Source organism: Camelus bactrianus, chromosome 3 (assembly GCF_048773025.1).
Source record: "Camelus bactrianus isolate YW-2024 breed Bactrian camel chromosome 3, ASM4877302v1, whole genome shotgun sequence".
NCBI classification, from domain to species: domain Eukaryota; kingdom Metazoa; phylum Chordata; class Mammalia; order Artiodactyla; family Camelidae; genus Camelus; species Camelus bactrianus.
This window is the reverse complement of record NC_133541.1, coordinates 6,070,677-6,088,810: the sequence shown is the minus strand read 5'-3', so window position 1 is coordinate 6,088,810 and position 18,134 is coordinate 6,070,677. Positions and strand designations below refer to the sequence as shown.

The window sequence follows — 18,134 nt, the reverse complement described above, 5'->3', positions numbered from 1 at the left end:
AACTATGTGGACAAAGCGTCCGGCTTTATAAAACAGGAGTAGCTGCTTCTTATTGTAACCACTACATAATAGTTCTGCAATTCCATGTTCTAAGTTTTGGAAACATCTGATTTTCCAGATCAAAAGGTGGAAAGTACTCCCTTAACAATATTTTTGGGGAGCTTTTTCCTTCTCTTCCCAAGTGAGCTACATACATTGTAACTTTAAATGTAATCTGATCCATTATAAGACAAGATTTTCTTATCTCTCTCATCAAAGAATTCTTAATTCAAAAAAAATCTTGGGAGCGCTTGCCAAATATTGTGATGGAGAATTATTATTGATTTTACAGAAATTATTTTTAAAGTGGTAATTTCTTCAATCTGAGTGGCTTCACCAATGTAACAATTACATTCAAAAAGCATCTTTCTTGAGTTATTTTCAGTATCTTTAAAATGCCTTTCCCTTTTGTGTACAGAAGAAATGAAGCAGCAATAATTATCTTTCTCCTACAGTTTGAAAGAAGTAAAACATTCTTCCATTTCACATAATAGACACAACCAGCTTGTGGTGAATTTGGACCAATACAGCTGTTCAACTTTATGGCTAATTCAGTGCCACGCATTAGATTTGATGGATACATTATCCCTCCCCTTGTGAATTGATTCTGAGTGTTGTAGCAAAACCAAGCACAATATCTTTGCAAAGGTATCCCTAAGGAGCACAGGGACCCATGGGGGACAACCAAGCTGCACATGCTACTTGTTTGGGGTGGCTGCCACCTGCCAACATGACAACCCTTGACACAGACTGCCTGGTGACAGCTCAGTGCTACTCTTTAAGAGCCATCCGCCACAGGCACAGATTTAACCTCAGTGAGCCTCAGTTTCCTCCTCTGTAAAATGGGGATATAACAGCACCCACTTCATCAGCTATTGCAAGGATTCAATCAAATGACCCACTAAAGCAGTCTGCACAGCAGCGGGCCCTCTGTAAGCATCTGATACATTTTTACAATCTTATCATACTTTGAATGGGGGCAAGAGAAGGGGAGGAGGGTATTCATTCAGTTGAGCAAATTATGGAACGGACACATTTACTTGGCACATACGATGTGTTGGGTATTGGGCAAGGGGAAGGGGAAATAGGGCTGTAAATATGTCAATGCAGTCTAGCAGGATTAGCCTAGAAATGAACATCTTCCAGAAAACCCCGAGGCGTTTAGAGGAGGAAGCCACTGATGTTACTGGAGGAGTGACTGAGAGAGCTTCTGCAGGAGTTAGGACATCTTGGCAGGGTTTTGGAGGATGGCGAGGGCTCAAATGATAAATCGTGGGGGGAGCTTTCCAGACGGGGGCGGACCTGTGAGCTAAGTACATGAGCTGGTGTGCCATGGGCGGGAGGGGCTGGTGGGAGAGGGACCTCTCCGGGGGCCCTGGGGGGTGGAAGAGTGACACTGTGGGTGGGCAGCACTTGGGGGCTTGGCTGTATTCTGTAACGGTCATAACCAAGGGTGTGAGAAAGCCGAGTGTGCATTTTAGAGGAACCAGGAAGGTGGCAGCAGGGAGGATGGAAGGGACAGAGAGGCAGGATGGGGCACTGCAGGAGTCCAAGCACAGTGTGACAAGCATCTAAGGAGGCAGAGCTCTGGGTGGAGAGAAAAAACCAGGCTTGGAGACACGAGGGAGGAGTAACGGTTGTTGGTCCTGCTCCCTGACCACGCCTAGACCTGCTGGGTGGGTAAGAGGCAGTTCAGGTCCCTGGCTCCTGTCTCCCCAATCCTGCCCCACCCTCTTTGCCCATCTTTTGCTTCCTGGTTGGTTCCAATTTTGCTTTCTCCCCTGAGGAAGTCCTTGGTCCTCCTGCTCGGCAGGCTTCCTCCTGCTCTCACCAGAGAGGACCAGGAGGACCAGGGGTGGCACACAGATAGGGAAGGGTCGCCACAGGAATGCCAAAGGCTGCCTGTCTTCAGCGCCCACATCATGGTAGACCCTCAGCCAACAGGTGAGGAAGGAAGGAAGGAAGGAAGGAAGGAAGGAAGGAAGGAAGGAAGGAAGGAAGTGGGTGACACTGAGGAATTAACAAACAACGAAACCTTGTCTTAGTTTGCTGACTCCTTGGGTAGGAAAGAGTAGACATTACTGGAAATATGTCTGCCTGACTACGACTTCTTTATCTATTTGGGGAAACGCCTGATTTCGCCATCTATTAGCACTGAAACAAGGTCCAGAAAACCAGGTGGACCCTCAACGTTACAGCCATGTACCTGCGATGATTGCTACCTCTGGGAATGGCACACAGAAGTTCTGAAGACCCTGCTGACCCCAGGATCCCACCTCTCCCAGGTCCCCAGAACACCCGCAGGCCGCTGCCACGAGTCTGGTCCTCATATACCAGTGACTGGGCATTTACCCAAATGTTCAGCAAGTGATCACTGCAAAGCTGCCTGGCACATCAAAGATAAACATGAGTGGGTTTCGAACTTCCCCCCTAGAGAGCCAGTTCTCCGTGGCAAGCACTTCCGTGAATCTCACTCCCCACTGCGCACCCCGTGAGGGCCTGGTACTGAGCAGACACCCGGCACCTGTGCCGTGGGAACTAGCTAATTATCCACCATGCCGGGTCGCCCTGAGCCCTCATAGGTGTGTCTAATCTGGAGTTGGGGTTGGGGTGAACCCTCATGAACACACCTCCATTTTCAGGGTTTAAGCTCCCTCTCGGTCCAGGGAGGAAGAATGTGCTTGTATGATGGCCTCCTTTACAAAAGTAGGGCTTTCGGGGGGCCAGTCAGGGCTGACACAGGACAGTGAGTCCCATCAAGGTGGGAAGGAGGAGGGTAAGGGGTTCATTACACCCACCACCACCGGAAACCCCCCGCTGTGGTTGCTGGTGGGAGGCTGCACCATGGATGGCTGACATGGAACGGATGAGCAAGTCTGGTCCAAGGCAGCCCTTTCAACCTGGTTGTCAGTTAGAATCACACAGGAGATTTTCCAACAATCCCCTACCAGGGCCTGATCTTGGCCTCGAGACGTCTGAATCTCCAAGGGTAGGGCACAGCACTGGAATAGTTTAAAGGGTCCCTAGAGCATCTCATGAACTGGAGGCTGAGAACCACAGGCCTGGATGGAAAGGAGGTACCCCTTCCCCTTCCTCCTTCCCATCTCCCCACTACGTAATCAACACAACAAAAAATCTAGGATTCAGGAGATTTGAAACATGGCTCAAAGAACCCACTATTAGTGGCTCCTTTAAAAAAAACAAACAAACATGAAAGCCATTTTGGCTGGTCCCTTAGCTGTCCGCAAAGAGGTGCCACCGAGGGTGCCTTCTAAACCTGGACTCACACGTGCCTGCTCCTGGGGAGGAGGCAGGCGCACCTCTGGGTTGTAGGTGTCAGGCTTTGAAACAAACTTCAGCTTTTTGTCCACGTCGGCCCATCCCGCTGACAAACAAACCAACACCCTGAAACCGCGCGGACCCTTACCAAGGAAAACAAGCCTCTCACATCCCTTAGTACAAATCGGCAAAGTAAACAAGCGCATTTACATCCTCTTCGCAGCAGCTTAGATTCTCGGAAGTCAACAGCTCAGGGTAAAGTCAGTCACTCCTATTATTAACTGTACCATCAGCCGCAGGACGAGCCTGCTCCCAGGGAGCGAGAGCGAGGGTGCGCGCCAAGTTGGCGTGGGGCTATTTTTAGGCTGCAGAGTCCTGTCTGCGTCCTTCTGCCCGTCCTACTTGATATCTGAGCGAGCTATCTTTTTTTTTCCGAACAATGAGACCTCAAGCTGCAGCGTCATCGTGGGTGGGCAATCACCTCCGTCACCTACACACGGGCACAGGACAAAACAACACGGTGACTCACGACAACCCCCCCGAAATCCACTCTACTTGGTGAATCACATGGCGCTCCCGCCCCCTGCTGTCAGTTTCCCCGCTAGGATCTCCCAGCCGCCCTCTAAACGGGCCACCGTCTCCTTTCGTGTCCCCCTTAGCATGGTGCTGTGTTCACCCAGACCGGCATCACTTACGTTACTCAGCAGACCAGCAACAGCCTCTAGAGAAATGAGAGGTTGAACTGACCAAGAAATTCCTGTTTGGGCTTGTTATGGGCTGCACTGTGATCCCACAAAATTCCTATACTGGAGTCCTACTGCCAGCACCTCAGAAGGTGACTATCTAGAGACAGGGTCTTTACAAAGGGAACCACGTTAAACTGAGGCCATTAGGGTGGCCCTGACCCCCACGCCTGGTGTTCTCACAAGAAGGGGAGATCAGGATGCAGACAGGCACTGAGGGACGACCATGTGAGGACACAGGGAGCAGGCAGCCATCTGCACGCCAAGGAGGGAGGCCTGGAGCACATCCTCCCTCCCACCCTCAGGACACAACCCCGCTGGCACCCTGATGTCAGACTTCTGGCCTCCAGAACTGTGAGAAGTAAAAGTACCAGTCGGGGGCACTTTGTAACAGCAGTCTGAGCAAACACACAGGGCTTTCAAAGACGCTGTGTGAATTACAAGAGTTTACACGCCAATAAACTTGAGGAACCCTCAGGGTTGTTTGTCTTCATTATTTTTTCTGAGAAGACCTGGAGGTTATGTAGTTGTAAGTAAAAGCTATTTCCAAGTCTAGCACTTTGGTAGAGGTTCGGAAAGTGGCTCTGTGTGTGTGTTTGCAAGATTCTCAGTGACACGCCTGGTGCAAAGCCCTTTAAAAGCCCTGGACTCAACCTCAGAGATGCTCATTCTCATCAGACAAAGCTGATCTATAGAGCCTCTGACTTTTTCAACACACGCTGACAAGTGCAGACACCTGTCAGTTTCCTAGATTCAAAAACTCCAGAAACCAGCACTGTCAGGAAACACAACTGTTCCCAAATGGCTTACCAGGCTTTAATTCAAACACTAAGAACAGCAGGTGTTTTAGTTCTATCATTCACACTCTTCTGCTGGCTGCTGACCATGTACCTGTTCTCTGTGGACCCAGACGACTAGCACACAGGTCACAGTGAATAGACCACCGTGACGGCCGGGGGCTCAGATGGCCTGGGTTTGACTTTGGCGTCGCTGATGACTTTCACTAATGCGGACTGGTCGTCAGAGCCTCGTGCTCATCGCTGGTCTCAGAACGTGAAGTTGCGTTCTCACCTGTGTGCGCGGGGCTGCAGTCTCCTCCCCTGTGCACTGACTGCCAAACAGAACCGGGTGGGGTTAGGTGCCCTAAGTGCTCTTAGCCCAGAGCCTGGCGCGGAGCAATCAGGAAGTGTTAGCTGCTGCCATGACTGCAACGTTGTCCTCGTGCCAGGTTGGGTCGCCTGGCTGGCACTGAGGGGACCGAGGAGGAGTGAGGCACTGTCTTTCCAGTGACATCTGGTTCCTTGCCCCTGGCCATGTCCAACTAATTACAAAGGGGACACTCAGGAGGCGAACTGATGCAAAAACAGAACCCTGAGTTAGTGCACCCTCAAGCTACTTTTGGGGAGCCTTCTGCTCACACAACAGTCCGTAAAGGGTCCCTATCCAGCCATCAGGGACCCCAGGCGTGAACTGGGTACAGACGCCTTGGCAGGACCCTCTGAGGTAGGTATTTTTCACTCAACTGCAGGAAACAAAAATTACCGAAAATGTCTCTTTTTAGTCAAAAGAGGATTTGGTAATAAACAAATAGGCAAGGTATGTATGTTTCTGTCACTACACACAATGTCTTATACAAGAAATTTACGCTAAGTCAGCCTAAAACAGCCACAATGCGTAAGGCAGTGCACAAGAGATTCTGATGATGTGGGCCAGTCAGGTAAAGGTCTCATGAAATGACTGAATTTGTCATACTCCGTGAAAACCCAAACCTTTCGTACTGTACACAGAACATCTACTTGTTAAATGTGTCTTGTCTCAGCATTATCAGTGAGGCCTTTAAAAGCATCTTATGGTTTCTCTCAAGGTAGAGAGACAAAATCAGCTTGCCTCAGTGCAGAAAGTTAGGCTGAGCAGTTACGAAAAATGAAAACAAGGCTTCTCTAACTCTGTGGCTCGAGAAAAATGAATCCTAAAAAAGAAGTGCCATCAGATGGGGGAACGTAACCAGCATGGGAAGGTTCTTTCCTTTATAATAATGATCGGTTTGGGAGCAGCCTCGGGTCTCTCCAAATACTTAATCAGGTATTTTGATTGCTTTCCTGAAGTCTATCGCTTTTAACTGTGGAAATAATTTGGTAACTACGGTACATGCAGTGAACTGTCTGTCAGTAGGTAATTCATAAGAGCAGGAAAGTCACCAGAATGCTGAGGGCCCCCAAACACTGTTAGAATCCTTTCCTGCACAGAATCCTGCAACACCGGTGACTGCTCATTTCTCCTGCTCTTACTTTGCATTTCGAGCTGTTTACGTGTATCCTAGGCAACTGTCTCTTGGATCTTGAAGTCAGCATGGAAAATGCAAAGAAACTGAGTTGGTATTTTGTAAGTCTCTGAGTTCTCGCCTTCCTCTCGGATACCTTACACACTAGAATTTAGAATAGGTAATATAACACAATATGCTAGGTCAACAGAGATTTTGAAATCAATAAACAGAATTGTTGATAATTACTTTCAACAATTGAAGTCTCTGACTTGGAAACTGTACACAAGACTCTCAGTTTTGATGACAAAAAAAGATACATGTATACACGAGGATCTGCCCATTTTAATAGACATGCATGGGCACCAACAGAACTATCATTCACAGTATTAATGTAAACGTGGAAACTATTTAACTTACTGAGACATATCGCTTCTTAAAATAAAACCCTGTTTCTCATTTGAAATCTTTATTTTCCTGCATCTTTCAAAATGCAGGCTGTGGTCCAGGTGACCTTTAGGATCTCTTCCAAGTCTAAATGCTGTGATTCTGTGATTATGAGGCAAAATTACACTCCTCTTCCCCTGACCTCCAAAGTTATCACTGTGAAGAATGAAAGAAGAGACTGTTCCAGAGAGTTCTAATTAGCAATGATTTCAGAAACAAGTAACAAAGACATCTGTGCAAAATATTCTTCCACATCATTTGTATAAATCCTGTTAATAACACACTGAGACCCCCGTTCCACCCTGGTAGCTTGTGTGGAATCACAGTCACCTTAGATCAGAGCCAGAACTGACCCACAGGATTCAGAATGAACTTCTGATGTTAAAGCATTAAGCCTCGCTCAGTTACAGATGCCACCCTAGAGCTGCCACATCCATCCTATTTCAAACTCAAGAAAAAAGCAGAAGCTAAACCCCAGAAAAGATGGACTAGCAGGATAGTTACTTGGGAACAACAGACCCGTCAAGAATTAAGTGCCTTTCTCCACTGGAGTTCCAGTGCTATTTGCTTGGAATCCCAGGGGCTCCACCTCTAGTGACATTGTCAGAACACAAATCATTTGGTTAGTGCGAAAGACCCTGCAGTGAAAGAGCAGAGGCAGGTGGCGGGGGACTGATGGCTTCTGAAATGCTGGCTGTAGGAAGATCAAATCGAGGTCATTCAGGGTCTTCAAAACTAAACAGAGATTCTTCATAAATCTAAAAGACACCCATATAAAGACATGATTTTATTAAATAATGTTTAATAGCGATTTGGTCAAACATCAAACAATTTGAACATGAGCATGAGGGTATAATGTGGGAAGGTAAAAGCACCAGGCATCTGCCTGCAGCCAGAGGGGAACATAGCTCAGAAGATCATTTATGCTCTGCCCTCAAGTTCTCTGGGGTTTCTTTGCAGCAAAGCTGCCATCTGGTGCCATGGACAGAAGACTCAGGCATCAGGCTTGCTCCTGGTTTCAGCGTTTAGTTAAAAATCTTTAGCCCTGATAACAGTATTAACCCCTGGGGGCATGAGGAAACCAAAAGAAGAAACGGGTCTGAGAGAGACCAAAACCTTGAACAACTACCAGGAGGTGATGGTCCTGGAGAGAGGCAGGTACCAGGCATTTCCTTGATGGAGTCTGGCCTTGTCACTTAAGGAACCACTCAACCCACACCTCGGCCTTGCCAGTGAAATTTCTCAAGAGCAGTATTTTCACCTTCGCAGTTGATGCTATTCAGGACCCAGCAGACCGGGGAGCAGACTCGCCAGCAGGTGGCTGGTCCTCTGCTGAGCCCCTCACCTGCAGAGCACCCCTAAGAAGCTGGGGAGGAAACGTGTGTGGTGGGGAAGGGGGTGATAAACTAGGCTGGACATTGAGATCCTGAGGTACACAGAAAGTTCCACCCTCACGGAGATTATGAGGACAGGAGATGCGGAGAAGCCGACAAGGGGGAGAAGGGGGAAATGGAGAGGCGGGGAGAGGAGAGTGGGGGAGACTGGCTGGGGGGCGGAGAAGGAGGACAGGGAGAGAGGTAGGGGAGGAGGGGAGATGGTGGAGGGGGAAGGGGGAACGGGAGGAGCAGATGGGGGCAGTGGGTCAGGAGATGAGGGCAGAAGGTAGAGGGTAGAGCGGAGGAACGACAGGGGAGAAGGAATAGAGGAGAAAAGGAGAGGGGGTGTCGGGGAGGGAGAGAGCGAGAGACGAGGAGAGGGAGTAAGCTGGAGACCCGCAGAGAGAGGGGTGAGGGACCCAGAGAGATGAGACGGAAAAATAAGGAAGGACGAAAACGCTCAGGGAAAAGAAGCCGAGGCGCCCGGGCACGTCTACCCTTCGGAAGAGAGTTCAGAAAAAGCCCGGCACGCACCCGCAGCCAGGCCGGGAGCTGGGGGGCCGAGGGGCCGGCCCTGCGCCGCCCACCCGCCCGCACGTCGCGCGCGGCGCCCACCCCCGCGCGCCCCCAGCCCCTCCCGGCTTACCTGGCCCTTGACCAGGCTGGCGGCGAACTGGCGCATGACCGCCTCCACGGTGTAGGCGCTGGACCAGCCGCGCGGCGTGAGTAGCTCCATGCAGATGGCGCCGCCGTCCAGCACGTAGCCGTTCTCCAGGCGCGGGCTGAGCACCCGCATGAAGGGCGGCGAGAAGGGGAAGTTGTCGGGGAAGGTGAGGTTGAGCAGGATGAACTCGGTGTTGGTCTCCTTCATGTCCTGCCACAGCACCGAGTCCTTGTCCACCTGGTGCAGCTTCACGTTCCAGTCGAAGAGGCTCTCGTCCACCAGCTCCACGGAGATGAAGCGGTCGCTGAGGCGCGCGATGTCCTGCAGCTCCTTCATGAGCCGCCGGCTGCGCACCTGCGTGCAGTGCTGCTGGCGCGCCGCGGGCACCAGGCTGCCGCCCGCTGCCGCCGCCGCTACCGCCAGGCCCGGCCCCGCCCTGGCGCCCGGCGCCCGCTCCCGGGGGCCCCCGGCGCCCGCCGCCCCCGCCGCCCCCGCCGCCGGCTGCGGCGGCTTGTCGCGCGGGGCCAGCTCCACCGCGCGCTTGCCCTTGCCCTTGCCGGGCCCGGGGCTGGCGTCGCCCGCGCTCGCCGCGGGGTGCTGCTGCTGCTGAGGCTTGTGGCCGCCGCTCTTGGCGCCGCCCTTGCCGCGCAGCGACGCGCTCTGCTGGCCGCTGCCGCCGCCGCGGTGGTTGTGGTGGTGCTTGGGGTCCTCGGTGTCCCGGTTGTGCAGGCGGATGAGCCCGATTTTGCGGAGCAGCGTGGCCATTTTAGGCTCGGCGCCGGCGCGAGGCTCCCTTGGGCTCCTGCCCCCGGAGCCCGAGAGCCGGGACTCGGGTGGCGCGGGGCGACGGAGACCGGCGACCACTCAGCGTGGCGAGGCGCGAGCCACCCCCGGCGCCGGTGGCCGTGGCGCAGCCGAGCGGGCAACACGCGCGCTCTCTGGCCGCGGTGTCGCCGCTGTCATATGACGGGGCCCGCTCGGCTCAGGCTCCGGCCACCCGGGAAGGGGAGGCGTGGAGGGGACGCGGCGCGGCTGACCGTTCCCCGGCCGGTCCCTGGGCACAGTCCCCGGAGCCCAGTGTCCGCGGTCCTTTGTGCACGGCTGCAGCCTGGCTGGCTTCGAGTCCGAGCGCCGCGCCCGGGCGCGCAGAGCAGCCCGCAGCTCCCGGGAGGCAGCGAGGTGGCCGCGGGCTCGCGCCGTGCGCGCCCGCCGGGCCGTGCCGCGCTGGCGGCTACCGCGGGGCCCCGGCCGCTGCCGCTCGCGTCGCCGCCGCCGCTGCGGCTGCTGACATTGCAGAGGCGGCTGCTCAGTCTGAGCCGAGCGCTGCGCGGAGGGGGCGGCCCTGCCGGCCGGCGGGGTGGGGGTGGGGGGCGCGGGGCGGAGCCGCGGGCCTGGCTGCTCCGTGCCGCCCCCGCCGCCCGCCCGCCGCCGGCTCCCGCGGCGACTCGCGCTCGGCCGCTGGGGGGAGACATCGGCGCGCGCCCGGCCGGATGGGCGCCGGGCTGCTGGGTAGCGGCACACCGAGCCGACCAGCTTGCAGAAGCGGGGCGAGGGTGGGGAGTAGGGGAGCAGGGGCGCGCGCGCGCGCTGATGAGAGTCTCGGAGGCTCCAGGTCCTTCTTCCCGAGATCCAGGCTCAGCCCCCGAGCCTCCGCCTCACTTAACCCGGTTAGAACAATCCGGAGGGGAAGGAGTGTCGGAAAAGGGTAGAAAGCAACCTGTTCACTGATTCCCTCGGACCATATGGAGCCTGGTGTCCCACACAGCCACCCTGGACGGGGGTTTGGGGGACCAGCGCTTTCCTAAAGATCGATCAAAGAATCAGGAGGAGGGTGCGGGAAGCGTGCCCGCCGCAACCCACTAAAGAGTAGCCCCTCGAGTCACGATTTTAAAGGATGACCGTTCCGTGAATTCACCCCCTGCGTCCCGGCCCTGCTCCTTTTCTGCCCGCTACGCCAGAGGGTCCCTGCGTTCCAAAAAGGGGAGGAAGCCACCACCCAGCACTGGCTTTTCAGTCGTTTCCAAAAGGCCGGCCCTCTGCTGCCCGGAGTCCCCGCTACCCGCAGGCGACCTCGGGACCGGCCGCGGAAGGGTAGCAGATCCCCCTTCAACCTGGACTCTTTCAACCCTCCCCTCCTTCTCTGCCTTTAGCCCCATTGAAACTTTTTATCTGATGAAATTTCAAGCAAAAATCATGTTTAGGGCCCCGGCAGCTGGAATAGCCTGGGAAGCCCCGCAGGGTCCGTGTTTGCGGGGAGAGCGCTGCCGCGCGTGTTTTGGTGCGTCCGGCCCAGCTGCGCAGCGGGGAGCGGGGCGGTGGTGGTCGCCGCAGGAGAGGGGGACCGCCCCCACACCGAAATGCCTGAGGGCTGACTCCAAACTTTGCCGCTGTTCCTGGCTTGGCGTTCATCCTGAGGAGCCTCTAAATTCATTGGCAAAGCATGTTCATGCTGATGCCACCACGACGATTAAAAAAAAGTCTTTACCATTTAAACTTCTTCCAAATTATTAAAAATTTTCACTGTGAAAAATAACTCTTTGGGCTATTGAGGAGATCAGTACAGATCTACCGGGCCTGGAGGTCGGTTTTCTGGGGTTGTCTCCTCTAGGAGAGCCAGGTGCCAGCCTCCTCATCGGCTTGTGGCAAGTGGGCAGGACACGTCTGCATCTTGGGACACGGTCCCCTGGAGTGGCGACTGTATACAAAGGTGCCTTTCCGCAGAGGCTGTTTTCAGATGAATGGGACTGGGCAGAGTAGCGGCTAGTAAAGATCAGTGGCTGGTGACCAAATGTGGCTGCAGCCGACTGAAGGCTAGTTGTTCTGGTCTCATGGGCTTTTTCGGTGACCTCGTTCTATCCAGCTCTGACTTTTAAAGAGAGGTTGAGCAGGAAAATGACCGTGCCTATCTGGAAAGTACCCCGAGTTCATTTAACCTGTGGGAAGAGGGGATGTGAGTAGATCCAGAGGAGACACTGGTAGGGACAGGCAGGCATCGCACGATTTATCATGTCACGGCCACAGAAGCCCTCTCGGGTTTTATCTGACCCACTTTATTGGTGGAGAAATTGTGTTTCAGAGAAGCGCATCACTGGCCCAGCTCAGCCACATGCTGGGACCTACACCCTGGTCCACGTGCCCCCAGGCCCGGTGCTGGGGTTGACCAGCTGCCCCAGACTGCACACTGCACAGCAGGGTTTCTGGGGTGGGGTGTCAGTCCCGGTCCTGGAGGTGGAAGGAGAAAGGCTTCATAGGTGTGATTTTCATCCCCACATACCAGCTGGTTTTGGGGAAGGCCTCAGAGAAACATTTCCCATCTGGAGCAGGGATGGCATCCAGTCTGGTTTGGGAATGGTTTAACTGAAATCCCAGGTAGCCACCTGTAAGGCCTTTATTTCCAAATGGAAGTATTGCTAGGGTGACCATATAGTTCATTTTCTGAATGCAGGTTTTTCTTGAGAGTGAAAGGATCACAGTTCATGCTGATTCTGGGACAGGAGGCCAAAGCAAGACTGACCCAGATGTGAAATAGTGGCCATCTTACTTGTTATCTGCCTGTTAGACTTTCAGCATCTCAGATCAGCTCTCTAAAGGGCTAAAGGCAAATGGTAATTAAAAATTGGCAGCAACCTAAATTTATAACAGAATATTATGCAGCAGTAACTATAGTTATGAACATTATATAGCAAAATGAAAATATTTATGATGTACACAATAATTCTCAGTAAGAAAGCAGAGTCCAAAATTATATCCACAATACAGCTACAACTACATAAACTATGCATAGGAAAAAAGGCTGGAAGGAGGAAGATTGAAACCATAACAGTTATTACATCAGTACGGGTAGGCATTCTCAATTTACCCCCTCCCCAATCCTCCAGTCCATGGATCCAAACATTTGCTTCAGTGACAGGACGGTAGGGGCAGCAGTGAGAAGAAGGGCCCTCTCCTTCTCCTATCCCAGGAGATTCTAGAAAGTTCCACATGATCAGAGGAATGAATGGATACCTAGAAAAAGAGTATATTGTAGTTATAAGGAAAAAATGTTAGCAAACTTTAAACAATTATCTTATTGGAGATTAAGTTTACAATATTAAGACAGCTGAGTTCAGAGCATTTAGTACAATAAAATAATCTCTAAGGACAGCTATGGGTCTCTAGCTCCTCCTCCATTGGCAGGTACTGATGGGGTGCAGAAGGAATGGTTAGGGCATCTCTGCAGAGGCCTGAGGCCAATCTACCGTGCAGAGAAGAAAGGGAGAGAGGGAGAGAAGCTGCTATTCACAATCGTCCATCATCTGGGAATTGCATTGTACCTGCCAACAGTGCTCCCATGGGCATTTGAGTCAATGGTGCCGGGGGCCAGCTGTCTCCAGTTGCAGTTTTTATATAGAGGTGAAGAACTAGGTTTGCCTCTTTTATTCTTTGCCTCAAAGGACTGCATCCTAATTTTCCCAGTTGGCCCTATTTTTTTATGAGCCCCAATCTCATAAAGGCATCAACCAGACTAGCTCAAAATATCAGCCCCCCAGTTTATACACATGGTTTATTCTCTTGAATGAAGGTGCTAAGATCACTATCAAAATTCAAAAACATTTCCTTTTTTTTAAATTGAAGTATAGTCAGTTTACAATGTGTCAAGTTCTGGTGTACAGCATCATGTTCCAGTCATACATATCCATACAAATATTCATCTTCATACTCTTTTTGTTATAGGTTATTACAAAATACTGAATATAGTTCCCTGTGCTGTACAGAAGAAACTTGTTGTTTATCTATTTTATATATTGTAGTTAGTATCTGCACATCTCAAAAACATTTTCTGCTAGAAGAATTCACTGCAAGGCAGCATAGTGTTGATTTCTGATGACTCTGGGTCACATGACCTATTACGGCATTCATTCATCAATCATCAGTGCTAGCACTTAGATGGTACTTCACGACTCACGTGTCACCCCAAGCACTATAAATATACATATGCATATGTATATAATATATGTAGTCACTGAATCTTCATAACAGCTCTTAAAAGTAGTTACTATGTTTATCCCTATTTTAGAGAGAAATTAAGTAACTAGTCCAAAATAATGCAGTGAATGGTCAGAGAAGCCAGGATTCAAATGCAGACAGACAGCTTCAAATGGTGCTGTGACCATTGCTCTGTGCGCACCTACTGCACGCAGTCACTGGGGAGACGGTGGTGCAGGAAATCTTGCCCTCGTGGACCTGGGGTGCTAGGGAGGATGTCTTTTCACCCTCCGAGCACCCCTCAGAATAGAAAACTCTTTGGCAGTCACTAATGGAAAGAGCTTGAGGGCATCAAGAAACATTCCACCCTCACTTCTGCATTTGCTCAAGACCCACAGTGGATGCACACATATTTTGTTATTTAACTGAAAGCTCAGCTTTTCCTTTTGCAGCACAGACCTCTGAAGTCATGGTGGTGAGGATCTTGCCCAGAGTCACAGGAGGTTGTGCGAGAGGGGGCCCGGAGCCCCAGTCCTGACACGTTGCCCAGTGCTATCAAAACGCTTTCCTCACTGCCATGTTCTGTAGCCTGTGTCATAAGAGGACGGGCCCCTCTGTTTTCTGTCAGGGTGCGTGCCTGGGGAACCCAGCTGCCATGTTTTGAGGAAGCCCAGTCTTCACTAAAGAGGCCACACGGGTGGGTGTCCCAGCTAACGCCTTTGTAGACAGCCAGCAGCACGGACCAGATGTGAGTGAACACAGGTGATTCCGGCTCCCAGCCTTGGAGGCGTCCAGCTGAGGCCCTAAGATATTGAGGAGAAGAAACCAGCTGTCCCCACTGGGCCCTGAATGACTGTCACCCCCAGGGACAAGAAAGAGCATTGATTGGGAGGGGCAAGAAAGAACACTGCTGATGCAGGCCGCCCTGTTTGGGGGCGATTTGTTACACAGTGGCAGTGCAGGTCCTTCTGGCCCTCACCTCCTCGAGGCCAGAACCTTGCTTTTCCAGGCTTCCCTGGTGCTGGGCACAGGACCGGGCCGCAGCCAATCTGATGCCCCCACGTAGAACTTCAGGTTAGAAGATGGAGGCTGAATAGGGGTTCGTCCTGGTGAGTGAACTGGGGACCCAGCTTTCAGGCAGGAGCAGCTATTTCGCATGGGGCTGCCAAGCTCAGGGTTGATGCTTCTGTCTGGGGTCCTTGTCTCCCAGCTGGAGCAGGACTTGCTTGGGGTGGATCAGTGGTATCACTTGGTATGTCATTCAGGCTGTGTGGGTTCCAAATCAAATTTCAGATCATCCTGGAGATTATTCAAGTGACATTAATACATTCCTCTTTGGTCGATAAGCTCAGTTGTTCGTGACCAAGAGCTCTGACTTACAGAACGTCTCTCCACTGTGGACCCCCTGCCGGAATTCATGCCTGCACAGAGCACCTGCTCTGTGGTGCTTGTCCTGACCTACTGTCCATCACTCTCTGACTCAAGGGGCCCTCACCTGCTCTTCGTTCTCAAAGCCTTCACTTCAGTGACCACCCCAGTCTGCTGTTTTCCATCCAAACTTAACGCAGAGGAGCAAGTGGGTTTTATCTCCTCACCAACTTGGTCCATTAGTAGAAGCTACCAGGGGTGCTGTGCTGAGAAGGACTGACGTTGGGCTTTGAGAAGAATGTGGTCCTCAATGAAGGATGACTGCTGTAGGGGCTGGGTTAGCGGCATCCCATATACCAAGCCACCTTTGACTGAACTTCAAGGATTCTGGAAGGAAAACACCCTGATCAGACTAATTCACATAAAAATTTCAATAATACATAGGAGTGTTTATATTTTAAAATAATACGTCTTGTATTAGGTAGAGCACTGGTTGTGCTGATTTAATAAAATGTAATCTAGAGGCTCGAATAAGAAGTTTATTTCTCTTGGCTGTGACAAGGCAGGGACCATGTGGCCTCCATGGTGGCTTTGGCTGTTGCCTTTTGCTGATTCTGGAAATGACTGTAACGAAGTGCCCTGGAAGTTACACACACCGATTTTAGTCAGAGCCCATTCCGCACCCAGCTCCAAGGCAGCCCAGGGAATGCAGTTTCTCTCTGGATAATGCGTGTCAGCTTAAACTTCACTAGAAAGAAACAGGGGGGCATGGATTCTGGGGGTGAGTTAGAAGTCTTTACCACACGTACGTAATAGCTCATTTCAGGGAGGAACCTGTACAGTGAAGGGGCTCCGATCATGCATGCATATCATCTTTACCAGGTGTTTTTCTCAGGTCTGCGCCTGAGCGGTTCTGCTCTCTGCCCTTCGGATGAGAACATGGGTTTATGCTGTTATAAACTCACACTGTATTGTAATTCCTTTGGAGGATAAACTCTCCTCTCCTGGGTCAGACATGCAGGTGTGGCCTTGGGGTGAGCTGGGCTCTGGGGTGGCTGGGAGGGGTGGTGGGTGAGCTTTGAAGAGAACAGACCTTCCACTGCAGCCTTGGGTGAGGCTAGTACAGGGCCTTCCAGCCCAGGAGCTGGGGTTCTCTCTCAGACACAAAGAAACTGCTTCTGCGGGTGAGGGGTGTTAGGGCTGCAGGCTCTCAAAGCTTTCGGAGTCACCCAGTGGGCTTGTTTCATTGTCAGGACGCTGTTTCTTCCCAGTTGCTGCTCTGACTCTCACGTCAGTGCGTTGGCAAGGCTGTGAATCCGATGCCCTTTATCATTCTGCAACCTCAAGAGGCAAACTGTGGCCCGGGTTCTGAGCTGCCTGTCCTCCAGCTGTAAGACTTCTGGCAGTCTTTCAGGCTGTCAGGCGTGTTCTGCCTGCTCTGATGCCCCCCATCCCCGAGCTTGCTGGTTTCCCTCTGCCAGCTCTCTCTCCGCGGGTCAGAGACCCCCTCTTCCCCCTCTCCACTGGCGTCACAATTTCTACCATGACAGTCCAACGCAGCAGGTACTTGCTTTCCCCAAACCTTCCTTTCAGTGTGTCCCACGTCTCAGGCAAGTGGCAATCATTGCAGAACGGTGATGCTGCTGCTTTATGCGAATTCTCAGTTTTCCATTTTCCACCGGCATTGACTCCATCATTGTGCTCAAGGTCAAAGCCATTAGTCAGTCATATCAATCTTTGAACCCACTCCTGCTCCTAAGCCCTGAATTCGTTAGAATCCGATCAGGAACATAGAGATTTGCTAAGTGTTTCAACAGAAGATATTTATTTTTATTTTATTTTTTTTCCTTCAGAATCTCAGAGTGGATATAAATATAAATATATATATATATATATAATTTTTTATTGAAATACAGTCAATTTATAATGTTAATGAGTTTCAGGTGTACAGCAAAACAATTCAGTTGTACATTATACATACATACACTCTTTCTTTTCAGATCCCTTTCCATTAGATGCTATTACAAGAAATTGAATGTAGTTCCCTGTGCTGTACAGTAGGTCCTTGTTTCTATGTTTTGTATATAGTAGTGCGTCTCTGCTAATCCCCAACCTCTAATTTATCCCTCTCCATCTTTCCCCCTGTGTTAACCATGGCTTGTTTTCTCTTTCTGTGTGTCTGTCTTTGGTTTGTAAATAGAATTTTTTTTTTTTTCAGATTCCACATGCAAGTGACATCATATGATACGTGTCTTTCTCTCAACAGAAGCTATATTATCCAGATAGTTGGTTACAAAGGTGCTGAAGTGTTTGGGAAACCAAAGAAGAAACAGGGGTACTGAGGACGCCAAAGGAAAGCGGGGTACTACCCTTCTGTTCCGGCCAATCGCCTCCTAGAGCTGGGACTTGGTGGGGGTGGGGGGGCTAGATCTGGACCTGTGGGTCAGCGAGGGAATGGCCACAGAGGTGATGTCCCCAAGCGCTGCCTCGTCCCGCGGCCGCTTCACCTCTGCTGTGAAGTGAAGCAGCAGCTGCCGGGAGCCAGCAGGGCATCCTCACTCCTTTGCTCACTCTCGGCCTCCGGAGTTGGGCGGTCCAGCCCAGCCGCGGTCCATGTGTGCACCGCCCGGACGACCGCGTGAACCACCGCCGTCACAGTCTCTGAGGGCTTCCTCTTGCGCTCTACTTAGCCTTTTGAGCGGAGAAGGAGAAGAAAGAATCTTAGACGGCTTTTGTAATTCCGGAATTTAGATTTTCTCTGGCAGTTGAAGGCACGCTTGACTGATGAAATGAGTCACGCGTTCTTTTCTGAGGAAGAAACTGCTTGGTCCTAGAGAGATTTCCAGAGATAATCAGCTCGTCTTTCCTGTCCTTTTCATCTTTGCTTGGGGCAAAGACAGTTACTTTCTGGTTGTGTGGAAGTGTGAGGTGACAGCTGATATTGTGTGTCAAGATGGCATCTCTATTCATTCCTACCTTAAATATTAGGTCTA

The 18,134-nt window shown here is 51.5% G+C and overlaps 1 protein-coding gene across 1 annotated transcript in view; it reads right to left on the bottom strand.

Moving 5' to 3' along the window:
- The window catches only part of UBE2QL1 (ubiquitin conjugating enzyme E2 QL1), a 47,285-nt gene extending 37,167 nt beyond the window's left edge, over positions 1 to 10,118 (bottom strand). The window contains exon 1 of the mRNA XM_074356007.1: positions 8,791 to 10,118. Coding sequence (XP_074212108.1) covers positions 8,791 to 9,573 — 783 coding nt within the window. The 5' untranslated portion in view covers positions 9,574 to 10,118. The remainder of the gene's footprint in view (positions 1 to 8,790) is intronic.
- Positions 10,119 to 18,134: the final 8,016 nt, after the last annotated feature.